The sequence below is a fragment of the Mus pahari genome, chromosome 23 (assembly GCF_900095145.1).
Source record: "Mus pahari chromosome 23, PAHARI_EIJ_v1.1, whole genome shotgun sequence".
Classification (NCBI taxonomy): Eukaryota; Metazoa; Chordata; class Mammalia; order Rodentia; family Muridae; genus Mus; species Mus pahari.
Genome location: NC_034612.1, coordinates 27,500,083 through 27,513,339, shown reverse-complemented (window position 1 = coordinate 27,513,339; position 13,257 = coordinate 27,500,083). Strand labels below are relative to the sequence as shown.

General features: G+C 50.4%; 1 protein-coding gene across 1 annotated transcript in view; it reads left to right on the top strand.

Annotated features, from left to right (window-relative positions):
• Positions 1-12,880, top strand: part of Zan (zonadhesin) — a 98,427-nt gene extending 85,547 nt beyond the window's left edge. Inside the window, 12 exon segments of the mRNA XM_029533878.1 lie at positions 222-439; positions 1,434-1,575; positions 1,671-1,891; positions 4,085-4,226; positions 4,376-4,620; positions 5,626-5,755; positions 6,259-6,430; positions 6,863-7,033; positions 9,890-10,029; positions 11,159-11,358; positions 11,453-11,591; positions 12,652-12,880. Coding sequence (XP_029389738.1) covers positions 222-439; positions 1,434-1,575; positions 1,671-1,891; positions 4,085-4,226; positions 4,376-4,620; positions 5,626-5,755; positions 6,259-6,430; positions 6,863-7,033; positions 9,890-10,029; positions 11,159-11,358; positions 11,453-11,591; positions 12,652-12,815 — 2,084 coding nt within the window. The 3' untranslated portion in view covers positions 12,816-12,880.
• The last annotated feature ends 377 nt before the right edge of the window (positions 12,881-13,257 follow it).

The window sequence follows — 13,257 nt, the reverse complement described above, 5'->3', positions numbered from 1 at the left end:
ACACACACACTCAGACACACACACTCAGACACACACAGACACACACACTCAGACACACACATAGTCAATGTTCAGTAAATGTTTGCTAGATGAATAACAAAAAGGGCAGGGGAAATCCTAACTTTTCTTAGTTGTTCTGTCCACCCTGTTTAATGTGGCTTCTGCTTCTTTGGCCCCCCTCTGGTTCTCCACACTAATGCTAATCTTTTTCCACCCCAAAGCTCTGAACTGCCCTGCCCACAGCCTCTATACCAACTGCCTTCCCTCCTGTCTCCCTTCCTGCTCGGATCCAGAGGGCCTCTGTGGGGGCACCAGCCCCGAAGTTCCCTCCACCTGCAAGGAGGGCTGCGTCTGTCGATCTGGCTATGTGCTGCATAAAAATAAGTGTATGCTTAGAATTCACTGTGACTGCAAAAACTTCCAGGGGAACCTCATCAAGGTGAGCGGGCATGGCGACTGGAATGGGCGGGGGGGGGGAGCTGCCTCCATGGATAAAATGCTTGCTGCACAAATGAGAAGACCTGAGTTTGAATCCCCATAACCCACAGAAGTTGGGCACAACTGACTGTGACACCAGTTTCCCTGCTATGGTATAGGAGGTGAAGCTAGGAAAAAGCCCAAGAAATGTGGGTACCAACTCTGGTGGTATACAGACAAGCAGTGAATACCAGCACAGAGACAGAGGGAGGCAGATGGATCTTAGTACAACGTAGAAGGCAAGGACCAGCACCTCAGTGTGGGGACACACACACACACACACCACACACACACACACCACACACACACACCACACATACACACCATACCACACACACACACACACACCACACACACACACACACACACACACCACACACACACACACACACACACTGCATCCTAGTAAGACTGAATCTCGCCCTCTCCCTGTGGCAATTTTAAAAACTCTTTTCATCTGTAGTTGGTTGGCTCAATAGATATGAAACCTACAGACACAGAGGGCAAATGTAAGACCCTCGCACGGGAACGCCCAACCAGGGAGCCTACGTGGAGCTGGCCTAGGCCCTCTTGCGCAGTTGTGCAACTTCCTCTTCTTGTGGGACTCCTCTAACAGTGAGAGCAGGGGCTGTCTCTGCCGCTGCCGCCTGCCTTTGGGAGCCTTCCCCCTACTGGGCTGCCTTGTCCACCCTGAATAGAGGAGGAGGTGCCCAGTCTTACTGCAGCTTGATATGTGATGACTGCTTGATATCTATCCACGAAGGCTGGCCCTTTTCTGAAGAGAAACGGACACAGGGGTGAGGGTGGTTGGGAGCAGAGAAAGGAGGGGAAACTCTGGTTGGATTGTAAAGTAAGTAAAAATTTAAAAAAAAAAAAAAAAAAAAAAGACCCTGGGCCGGGACAAAACTAAGCTTGTCTCCTCTGTTCTCTCTCTTCCCCTTCCTGGGTTTCTGCAGACCGGCCAGACATGGATCTCCCCTGGGTGTTCCAGGATCTGTACATGCAAGGAAGGGGTCTTTCAGTGCCAACGTTACAAATGCCCCTCGGGGACCCAGTGCGAGGAAAGCGAAGATGGCAGCAGTAACTGTGTCTCCAGCAGTAAGGGAGCCTGTGGGACGGGAGGGACGGAGCCAGGTCGTGGCTGGAGGGATCCGAGGCGTGGCGTGAGCCCTCTTCTCCTTCCACCCCCACAGCTGTGAAGTGCCCAGCCAACAGCCTCTACACCCACTGCCTTCCCGCCTGTCTCCCTTCCTGCTCTAACCCTGACGGCCGCCGCTGTAAGAGCACCAGCCACGAGCCCCCCTCCACCTGCAGGGAGGGCTGTGTCTGTCGACCTGGCTACCTGCTCAATAAGGACACGTGTGTGCACAAAAACCAGTGTGGCTGTCAAGATCTCAGGGGCGACATCATCCCGGTGAGTTGGTGTCGGAAGTGGGGGTTGGGGTGGCCACTCTCGGCCTTCCTCAGCCTTGGATGATCTCGTCTGTGAGGCTGGCTCTGGAGTGTGAAGGCTGATAGGATGTGGACTGGATTCATTTTTTTTTTTTTCTCCTTTTCAAAGACAAGGACTCAGACAGGTCAGGTTGGTCTCACACTGACTGCATAGACAAAGATGACTTTGAATTCCTGATCCTCCTGCTCTCGCTTCCTGAGTACTGGGATGACAGGCTGTTCTACCACCCCTAGTGGTGCTCAGGGCTTTGCGCATCATAGACAAGCACCCTACCAATCCAGCCACACTCCCAGCCCTCACAGGCCGGGGATGGTGACAGTCCCCACAGCTGACTGGAGGTGCACAGAACAGGAGGAACCCTGCTGCTTCATCTCCTCCTCTGCGAGCAAATGCATTTAAGACAATGAGAACAAGCTGCAAGTACACAGCTTGGGAGGTGGGAGCAGGGAGGTCAGAAGTGGAAGGCAGTGCTGAGATACATAGAGACTTGGAGAGTGACCTGAGCTGCCCAAGACCTTATCTCAACTAAACCCAGCGAAAACGCCAAGAACCATGTCTTAAGAAGGGATCCATGGCTCTTGAAACTGTCTTCTGGAGAAAGCCCATGCCATCAGTCCCTAGGCATCCACAGGAATGAGTGTTCTTGGTTCCAGGACACCCTCAAGATACCCAAACACAAAGATGTTCAAGCCCTGGTATAACGAGACGGAGTGGTCCTGAGAGTGCAGCATACGGAGGAGAGGATTAGTCTAGCTCACAGAGAGCCCTGGGTCCCATCCCCAGCACAGCATAAAGCGGGTGTGCTGGTGCATCCGTCACCGCTTGGTGGCAGGGTTGTTTTGGACGATGTGGCTGGCTGGGCAGGTATCCCCGTCCGCCATCGCCACTCCGTATGTGTCCCTCCAGAGCTGTGCACTTGGTTGAGAAGCACTGTTTTTCGGTCTAGGGTGTACTGTAGCTGGGCTTCCCTGCGAAGAACCTCCAAGCAAGTTCTCTAACCACACAAACAGAGCCAGGCAGACAGCTTGATCAGTAATGGTTTGCCTCACAAGCATGAGGGCGTCAGTTTGATTCCTAGAATCCCTGTAGAAAAAGCTGGGCACGGGCCAAGGGGATGCCTCAGCAGATAAATGCATATCCCACAAAGCCCTTTGATTCCAGAGCCCACATAGTGGGAGACGAAACGGACGCCTGAAGGAGATGTCCTCTGCTTTCCACACACAGGCAAAACATAAATGTGTGGGCCTTTTCTTTTTTTAAAGTCGGGTGTAGTGATATTTACTTGTAATCCCAGCATGGAAGAGATGGCGACTGGCAGACCGCTGAGGTTCACCAATCCCTCAACCTAGCCTCAAAACTTAGTGAGAGACCTTGCCTCAAGGAACAAGATGTAACTCCTGGGGAATAAGCTTGTCCTTTGGCTCCCCCAACATGCATATGCATATATATGAAAATGCACACATATATCCACCGTACTATACCAGAGTACTTATGCATCTTCCTATATGTTTTAAATTATTCTACATGAATTATAATGACTAAGACTTGTGAATCTTGTACAAAGAGTTATATTATTTGGGGGAGTAATGACGTAAAATACACATAGGTTTTTTTCTTTCTGGAGCCTAGGGCCTAATCCATGCTAGGTACGAGGGGCATTCTAGGCAGGGGCTCTACCACTGAGCCACACCCCCAGCCCCTCACTGGGGGATTCTAGGCAGGGGCTCTACCACTGAGCCACGCCCCCAGCCCCTCACTGGGGGATTCTAGGCAGGGGCTCTACCACTGAGCCACGCCCCAGCCCCTCACTGGGGGATTCTAGGCAGGGGCTCTACCACNCCCAGCCCCTCACTGGGGGATTCTAGGCAGGGGCTCTACCACTGAGCCACGCCCCAGCCCCTCACTGGGGGATTCTAGGCAGGGGCTCTACCACTAAGCCACGCCCCAGCCCCTCACTGGGGGATTCTAGGTAGGGGCTCTACCACTGAGCCACGCCCCTAACCACAGATGCAAATTTTTTTCAAGTATTTTCCTCCCGTAGTTGGTTGACTTGATGGAGTTGGGGCCTTTAGGGAGAGAGGGCAAATGCGAAGCATGCACACAGGAAGCTAAACCTTCTCTTTAGAGTGGTCACCTCTGTCCTCACATCTGCAGGCAGGCAAGACCTGGATCTCCAGTGGCTGCACCCAGAGCTGTGCCTGCACGGATGGGGTCATCCAGTGCCAGAATTTTGTCTGCCCATCGGGGTCCCACTGCCAGCACAACGAGGATGGCAGCAGTGACTGTGCAGCCAACAGTAAGGGGCCCGTGGGGGCAGGAAGGTGGAAAGGGTTCCCCACAGCTGAGTCAGAGGCAGGGCTGGGATGAGAAGCACCCCAGTGGGTGAGATTCCGGAAGACCAATAACGGGGCTGAGACCCTTTTCAATGGTTACACTTCTCGACAGAACTGGAAAAATGTACCATCTTTGGGGACCCCTATTACCTCACGTTTGATGGCTTCACTTACCACTTCCTGGGTCGTATGAACTACTACCTCATAAAGACAGTGGACAAGCTCCCAAAAGGGGTTGAGCCCCTGATCATGGAGGGGCGCAACAAAATATCCCCTAAAGGGAGCTCAACCTTGCATGAAGTGACCACCATCGTCTATGGCTATAAAATCCAGCTCCAAGAAGAACTGGTGGTTTTGGTGAGTAAGAAGCAAGACCAGGCCTGAAGGAACCAGAGGAGACGACTGTAGGCTGCCCGGAGCCGGCTAAGCCCGAGTACCCCACTATCAGGAAGTGTGTCAGAAGTCAGAGTAGGCGTTACCTCGTGGAGAAGGGTGGCACAGGACAGTGGGACTAGACACAAGGCTGAGAGGGATGAGGGGAGAGACAAGATGGGGGAGGGGTGACATGTGTGAAAATGGAGCTGCATCACCCACAGTGCTGACTTAAGAAACGGCTTTCTTAGCCGGGTGTGGTGGCGCACGCCTTTAATTCCAGCCCTTGGGAGGTAGAGGCAGGCAGATTTCTGAGTTCGAGGCCAGCCTGGTCTACAGAGTGAGTTCCAGGACAGCCAGGACTACACAGAGAAACCCTGTCCCCCCCCCCCAAAAAAAAAGGCTTTCTTTGACATTTATTTAGTATGTATGTCTTTGTTTGTGTGTGTGTGTGTGTGTGTGTGTGTGTGTGTGTATGTGCATATATGTCATACATGGGTAAGTGGTCACAGAGGCCAGCAGAAGGTGTCATATACTCTGCAGCTAAGCTTAAAGAAGGTTGTGAGCAGCCCCACAAGGATTCTGGGAAACAAATCCAGGTCCCCTTGGGGAACAGCAAGCATTGTTAACCAGTGAGGCATCTCTCTAGCACATACACGTGTGTGCGGATGGTGCACGTGTGGGGGTCAGAGGACAACTTGGAGAAGTCAGTCAGTTCTTTCCTTGTACCATGTGGGTCCTGGAACTCCGACTCAGGCCCTCTGGGTTAGTGACAAGAACCTCTACCCACTGAGCCATCTTTTGAGTTTTTGCAAGGAAGGAAGGGACTGGGGTACAAAAGGGAGGTCTCTACTGCTGCGGTAGAGAAGTCTGGCATAACAGCATCATGTGGTGGGGAGAGCTGGGCAAAGGCAGGTACAGACAGGAGCAACAAAGGGTGGGGCCCGCCGAGCACAAGCACGCTCCGCAGCCGCAGTCTTCCGTTTTCAGGTCAACGATGAGAAGGTGGCGATCCCCTACAATCCAAACGAGCACCTGCGGGTCGTGCTGCGGGCTCAGCGGCTGCTGCTCGTCACGGACTTCGAAATGGTGTTGGACTTTGATGGGAAACACAGTGCAGGTAACAGGCAGCGACACAGACTGCAGAAGGCCAGTGGCGTTGACTCGCACCTGTAATGCCAACCCTCAGGAACCGAGGGTCCTCCATGGTAGCCAGGACTTATAGCCTGTCTCAAAGAAACCCAGTCAAGCCCAAACCAAAAAAAAAAAAAAAAAAAAAAAAAGGCAGAGCAGTGTGTTGTGGAGCACATGTGATCTTAGCAGTTAGGAGGCTGATACAGCAGAATCAGGAGCCTCAGCTGCGTAGACGGTGTGAGTCCAGCTTGGGCTATATGGGACCCTGTCTCAAAATGAAAACAAAAACCAACCAACCAAAACAAGGAAATAGGAATAATATAATAATAATAAAATAATAACCGTAGGAAATAGGAGCTCCATTTCTGGGATGGAAGACAAAAGGCACAGCTCAGACAAACAGGTCGTTAACAGGAAAAAATTACACTCGGGAACAGAGCCCTCAGCTTGAGAGGGGGCACCACAGTGGGCACCTCCTCCTTCCTACAGTGATCTCCTTGCCTACCACATACCGTGGGCTGACGCGGGGCCTGTGTGGAAACTATGACAAGGACCAGTCGAATGAACTCACGTTGCCCAGTGGAGTGCTCACCTCGAGCGTCCATGTCTTCGGCAAGAGTTGGGAGGTGAAGGTGATGCGTAGCTTCCTCCGATTTCCAAGGTGAGGAATCTGGCTGAGGATCAGGGAGATGAGCAAGACTCTCTCGTTGGAGACACGGAGGATTGAACATAGGACCTCATGCATGCAACCACTAAGCCACACTCCTCACCCATTTCTGGGAATTAAGTTACTCATTTCTGAGCCACGCCCCCAGCCCCTCCCTGGGGGATTCTAGGCAGGGGCTCGACCACTGAGCCACGCCCCCAGCCCCTCCCTGGGGGACTCTCCTTAGGTAACTTCCCTCTGAGCTGGATAGCGCCAGCAATTCTCTTTTCCATTCCTTTCTTCTGTCACTTGGTGTGTTCACTGACCACGGGGAACAGCCGCTCATTGGAAATACCCATGATGCCTTTGTCCTTCCCTCTCCCTCTCCCTAGGCGTGTTATTTCCCCTTCCTGCGCCTCACACAGCCCCTTGCCATCTCTACTTCAGGGCCCTACCAGAAGAGGTGGGAAGAGATGGAGAGCCTGACCTTCTCCGATCAGAATGCAGCCAAGAGCAGACCGCGCTTATTAGCAGCACCCAGGCCTGTAGGGTGCTTGTGGACCCCCAGGGCCCCTTTGCTGCATGTCACCACATTTTAGCCCCAGAGCCCTTCGAGCAGTGAGTTGCAGCCCAGGACTTATAAGAATGGTCCCGATTCCTGCTGTGGCTTTCTTTTCTGACCCCCCTCTAGCTCTACTGGCTCGGGTCTTTCTTTCCTCTTGTGACCTCGTTTCCTACTGACTCCCCACATTCTGTCTCCTGCCTTTCTGCCACCAAATGCCTTACACCCCCACCCCCCACTATACCTCTAGCCCACCGACTTTCTGTGTGAGGTTCCAGGCTCCTTTTCTCTATTTTTAGTCTGTTTTATTCTGATTTATTTGGGTCTCGTGTAGCCTGGGCTAATACATATCTAAAGATGACCTTGAACTTCTGATCTTTCTGCCTCCACCTCCCAAGTGCTGAGATTATAGGTGAGCACCACCATGCCTCGTTTATGTGGTACAGGGGACAGAATCCAGGACTTCACACATGCTAAGCAAATACTCTGCCAACTAAGCTGCATCCCCATCTTGCTTGTTTTTAATCTGTCTGTGTGTCTGTCTGTCTCTCCATCCATCTGTCCATCCATCCATCCATCCATCCATCCATCATCTATCTATCTATCTATCTATCTATCTATCTATCTATCTATCTATCTAAGAGGATTTGTATGTTGTTGTTGGGGTTATGTTTGTACATGGTGTACATACCGTGTACATTTACATAGGTCACAGATCAACTTCAAATGTCCTTCCAGAGCCATCCACCTTGGTTTTTATCTTTTGCTTTCTTTCCTCTCATGTGAGTGTGGATGTGGATATGTGTTGCCAAGGGACTGGAGTTGAAAATGGGGTGTCCTGCCCTGTCATGCTCTGCCTTATTCCATTGAAACGGAACCTCCCTCACTGAACCTGGAGCTCACTGATTTTTTTGGGCCAGGCTGTGGAAGAGTGACCCCATTGATCCTTCTGTCTTCACTGCCCACAGAGCAGGGGTTCTAGGCATGTGCATGGGGATTCGAACCCAGATCCTCATCTTGAACAGCAGGTGCTTTTACCCAGTGAGCATCTCCCCAGCTTCTGCTGCTGGGGACCTTCCTGGAATCACAGGGTTTCCTGGGGAAGGCAGTGATAGGACATGGTGTTTGCGGTGACAAAAGTACCTTACCTTTGCTACATTTTTTTCTTTCTTTCTTTAACTCTTTGCTATTTTAAGATCTAATGCAGCTGACTTCCGGCAGTTGACTCCGGATGTTCAGCAGCAGGGAATTAAGGAAAAAAGGCTTAATAGTTTGGGCTCTTTTCTTTCTGGTTCTGGAACCTCTTATGGACAGGCAAGAGGCTTGGAGTTTGTTTTCTCTTCCAGAGAAAAGAAGAGGAAGGAAGGAAGGGAGGGAGGAAGGGAGGAAAGGGAGGGAGGGAGGGAGGAAGGAGAAAGGAGAAAGGAGAGGAGAGGAAAGAGGAGAGAGGAGAGAGAGAAAGAGGAAGAGGAAGAGGAAGAGGAAGAGGAAGAGGAGAGAGAGAAGAAGGAGGAGGAGGAGGAGGAGGAGGAGGAGGGGAAGGGGAAGGGGAAGAAGGGGAAGAGAAAAGAGAAAGAGAAGAGAAGAGTCACCTATGCAGAAAAAGCACACACTTTGGATGTACAGGGAACAGCTACACTCCGATTTGTATTATTGTTTTTAGCCTTTCATAGCTTTTAAACAGAAAATTCTATGTGTAAGAAAGGATTACCTACTTTATAGATAAAATGTTACATAAAAGGGCAGCTACAGAAGGGTGTCAATAGTGAATTCAAAGCAGTGTTTCATTCTCTAAGCTCATGACAAGTTCAATGCCACAGTTTCACCTGTCCTTGCTTTATTGTAGTGCACGCCTGTGGCCTCATCCTTGGACCTGACCTAGAATGAATGTTTTTTTCTTGATCACAGATCGGTCCTAAGTTTATTTCTCTTCTTCATATAATTGTGAAAGCTTGTTGTATTCCTTATTATGGAGTCTTTACTTAGAATTCTATGAGGGGACACATCCAATTCTTGATTCTAACTTATGTCTTTCTGGCAAAAGAACTAAAACCATCTCATTAAACTTTTTCTTAAAAAATATTTTAATCAGGGCTGGTGAGATGGCTCAGTGGGTAAGAGCACCCGACTGCTCTTCCGAAGGTCCAGAGTTCAAATCCCAGCAACCACGTGGTGGCTCATAACCATCTGTAACAAGATCTGACGCCCTCTTCTGACGCCCTCTTCTGGAGTGTCTGAAGACAGCTATAGTGTACTTACATAGAATAAATAAATAAATCAAAAAAAAATATTTGAATCAAATTAGAAGTTCTATAAAGTCACTAACTCATCTAAACAGCATTAATTTATGGAAGTTCATCTTCATGTTGATCTGCAGTACATGTGCTCACTAGGGTGAGCTGATGCCCAGGAGTTGTTAGGCTATGTAATAGTGACAGGAAAGGGGTGCCAGCAGTGAGACTCGATCCTGGGATGAAGTCTCTAAGGACCCTGTATACTAGAGCTCACTCATCGCAGGGCATGCAAAATGACGGGCCACCTCCTGAAAACTCACTTGCCTGCCTTGACCTTTCCTAGATGGCTTCTAATAGTCTACCTTGTTTTCTGAGAGGACGTTTCTAACTCAAACACAAGGCTCATTGACTAGGCTAAGCTGGCTGGCCAGTGAGCCTCGGGGACCCTCCTATCTCCCCTTCCCAGCACTGAGACTACATCACCACACCCTGCTTGTTCTTAACATAGACACCCCGTAATCAAACAGGTCTTTATTCTTGCAAGGCAAGCACTCTGTCAGCTAAGCCATCTCCCCAGCTCCCGGCCTCTCACCCCTGGGCCCTTTTTCAGCAAGGCTGGATCCCTTTGGCTCCCCTCTCTAACAGCATGCCTACTCCACCCATCCCCTTCGACCCCAGGCGCTGTATGCTGGATATGTGCGCTGGCTGGAAGACCAAAGAAGAAGAGGAAGTTCGATGTCGGGTCCTCAGCGGCTATGCCATCATTTGCCAGGAGGCGGGCGCCAACATGACTGGTTGGAGGGACCACACACACTGTGGTGAGGCTCTGGCCCTGCCCAGAGGCTGGTCTGACTCTTAGCCACTCAACCCCCCGGCTCAACTCCACTGCTGCTGCCACCCTCACCACAGTCGCCTGCCCTTGGCCTTGGTTCTTCCCAGATTCAAGGCAGCAAGTGATTCCAGACGGACGCCCCCCCCCCCGCCCATTCCTTCACTGTCCAATCCCATTCCTCCTCCTCTCTGCCTCATATTTTTGTTGCATTTTCTCTTCAATTTTCTCTCTCTCTCTCTCTCTCTCTCTCTCTCTCTCTCTCTCTCTCTCTCTCTCTCTGTGTGTGTGTGTTGTGTGCACTCTTCCACCATGTGGGAGGGATCTAATTTAGGTCATCTTTACCAGCAATCTCACTAACCCACCTTGGATTTTTAAGACAGGGACTCTCAGTGGGATTTGGTTAGGCTGGCTGCATAGTGAGCCCCAAATATCCCCAGGTCTCCACCTCCCCAGAACTGGGACTACCAGCACATGGCACCACACCTGGGTAGGATTTGAACTCAGGTCCCCGAGCTTGAGCAGAAGTACTTTTACTGGCTCAGCTGTCTCTCAGCTCCGTGTTTATATTTTGGGGTGGCTTTTTTTAAAAAAAAAAAAAAAAAGATTTTGCTTATTTTTATTTGATGTATACGTATGAGTGCTTTGTCTGTATGCTTTCTGTGTACCGTGTGCATCCTGGTGCCCACGGAGGCTAGAAGACCCCCCCCCCCAGAACTAGAGTCATTGACGGTTGTGAACTGCCAGGTGGGACTGGGCACAGATCCCCGGTCCTCAGCAAGCGCTCTTAACTGAGAAGCCCTCTCTCCAGCTCCTGTTTTCGGTGTTTGGAGACAGAATCTCACTCTGTAACCTGAGCTGGACTCAGACTCATGGTCATCTTTTCACCTCGGCCCTTGAGTGCTGGGTTACAAGCCCACGGTGCCCGCCCTCCCAGCGTTCGCCTGTGTCCATCACGTCCGTGTCCCAAACCCAGCCTGCTTGTCCTGGGCTCCCTGTCTGCAGGGACCGCTGTTGGGTGACCTTAACTGCCTCTTTCTTTCTCTTGCCCACTAGTCTCTTTCTCTCTGTTTATACCCCAGGCCAGCCAGCTCCTAATTCTGCTTCTGTCCCCTCAGCCATGACATGTCCTGCCAATACTGTGTACCAGCGCTGCATGACACCCTGCCCAGAATCCTGTGCCAAATTTGTGACCCCCAAGGTCTGTGAAGGCCCCTGCGTGGAAGGCTGTGCCAGCCTCCCCGGCTACGTTTACAGTGACACGCAGAGCCTCCCAGTGACGCACTGCGGCTGCACCACCGATGGCATCTATTACAAGGTCCGGGTGGCGTCGAGGCCTGGGAACCCAGGTACAGAGAAGGGCACCTCGGGTGAATCTAGACCGACTCCTGTCTTCACCTCCTCTCTTCCAGCTGGGTGACAGCTTTGTGACTAAGGACTGCTCCCAGCACTGTACCTGTGCCAGCCAGGGGATCCTGCTGTGTGAGCCCTATGGCTGCAGAGCTGGGGAGTCCTGCATGGTGGCCAACTTTACTCGAGGCTGCTTCCAGGGTGAGCCTGGGTCCTTCTGCTCTCTAAGCCGGGGATGCCCTCCCTCTCTCCCTCTCCTCTGCTGGGTGGGATTCCCGCTTGGTCTTGGTAAATTTGCACCTTCACCCTCTCTTAGCAAGTATTTACTACCTAGCGCTTGCCCCAGAATCCACTTTAATCCTTACCTAGTGGAAAGTATGGCGCCCCACTTTATGAGCAATGAAAATAAGGTTCCAGCCAGGCGTGGTGGCACATGCCTTTAATTCCAGCACTCGGGAGGCAGAGGCAGGCACATTTCTGAGTTCGAGGCCAGCCTGGTCTACAGAGTGAGTTCCAGGACGGCCAGGGCTACGCAGAGAAACCCTGTCTCAAAAAACAAAAAAAACAGAAACAAACAAAACAAAACAAAACAAAACAAAAAGCTAAGCGTAGCTGAGGGATGTCTCAGGGCTTAATTGCACTGACTGCTCTTACAGAGGACCCAGGTTCAGTTCCCAATACCCACATGGTAGTTGCCAACTGCCTGTAGCTCCAGTTCTGGCCTCTGGGGGCAGCAGATACACACGTGGTACACATACGTACAGCAGGCACTCACATACACACATGAAGTGGATCTCTGGGGCTTGCTAGGCTTTCAGCCTAGACGAATCAGTAAGCTCCGGACAAAAAGGACAAAAGCAGATGGCAACTGAGGAATGGCCTTCACATACACACACACATGCATACCAACACACACATACACACATGCATACCCACCCCCCCACCCCTCCCACACACATATGCATACACACACACACACACACACACACACACACACGCACGTGCACACACAAGGAAACNATACACACACACACACACACACACACACACACACGCACGTGCACACACAAGGAAACTGGGGATTCCAGGACATTAAGCAAATTCTCTAGACCCAGGATAGCAGGACTAAAGCAGATTGCCAAGTAAACCCCAGGTCAGGCTCCAGTGACTGCTGCTTTCTCCCCTGGGGCCTGTCCCACAGCCAGGCGTCTACACCATGAGTATCCTCTTGGGACCCACTCACACCTTTCTGCCCTTGCAGACAGCCCTTGTCTGCAGAACCCCTGTCACAATGATGGCCGGTGTGAGGAGCAGGGGGCCACCTTCATCTGCCACTGTGACTTCGGTTATGAAGGAGAATTCTGCACAGAGCCTCAAGATATCACAACCAGAAAAAAGCTAGGTAACAGTCACATCCCCATATAATATCTATTATATATCATAGGTATGTCATAGAAATGACATGGATACATAAGATATCCACTAGTATTAATCTATACAAGATATTATATTTAGTATGATAAGCAAGATATCATAGACAATATTGTGCATTATATACCATATATGATATATAAAGTATATAATTACATATCACGTATATGGTTTATGGTTATATATAAATATTTTGCATGATTATACTAATATATGTTAAATGTATAATATATAGATTATGCTAATATGCTATATATTTTAGATAACATGAGTCATATACTATTAGTTATATAATATATTCCATATAATACATTTTACATATTTGAGGGATTTTATTTCTTTATTTATTTATTTGTTGTGGCTGTCAGAGAACAACCCACAAAATCACTTCTTTCCTTCTGCTATGCAAAACCCTCGATGCAGCTCAGGGCTCTAG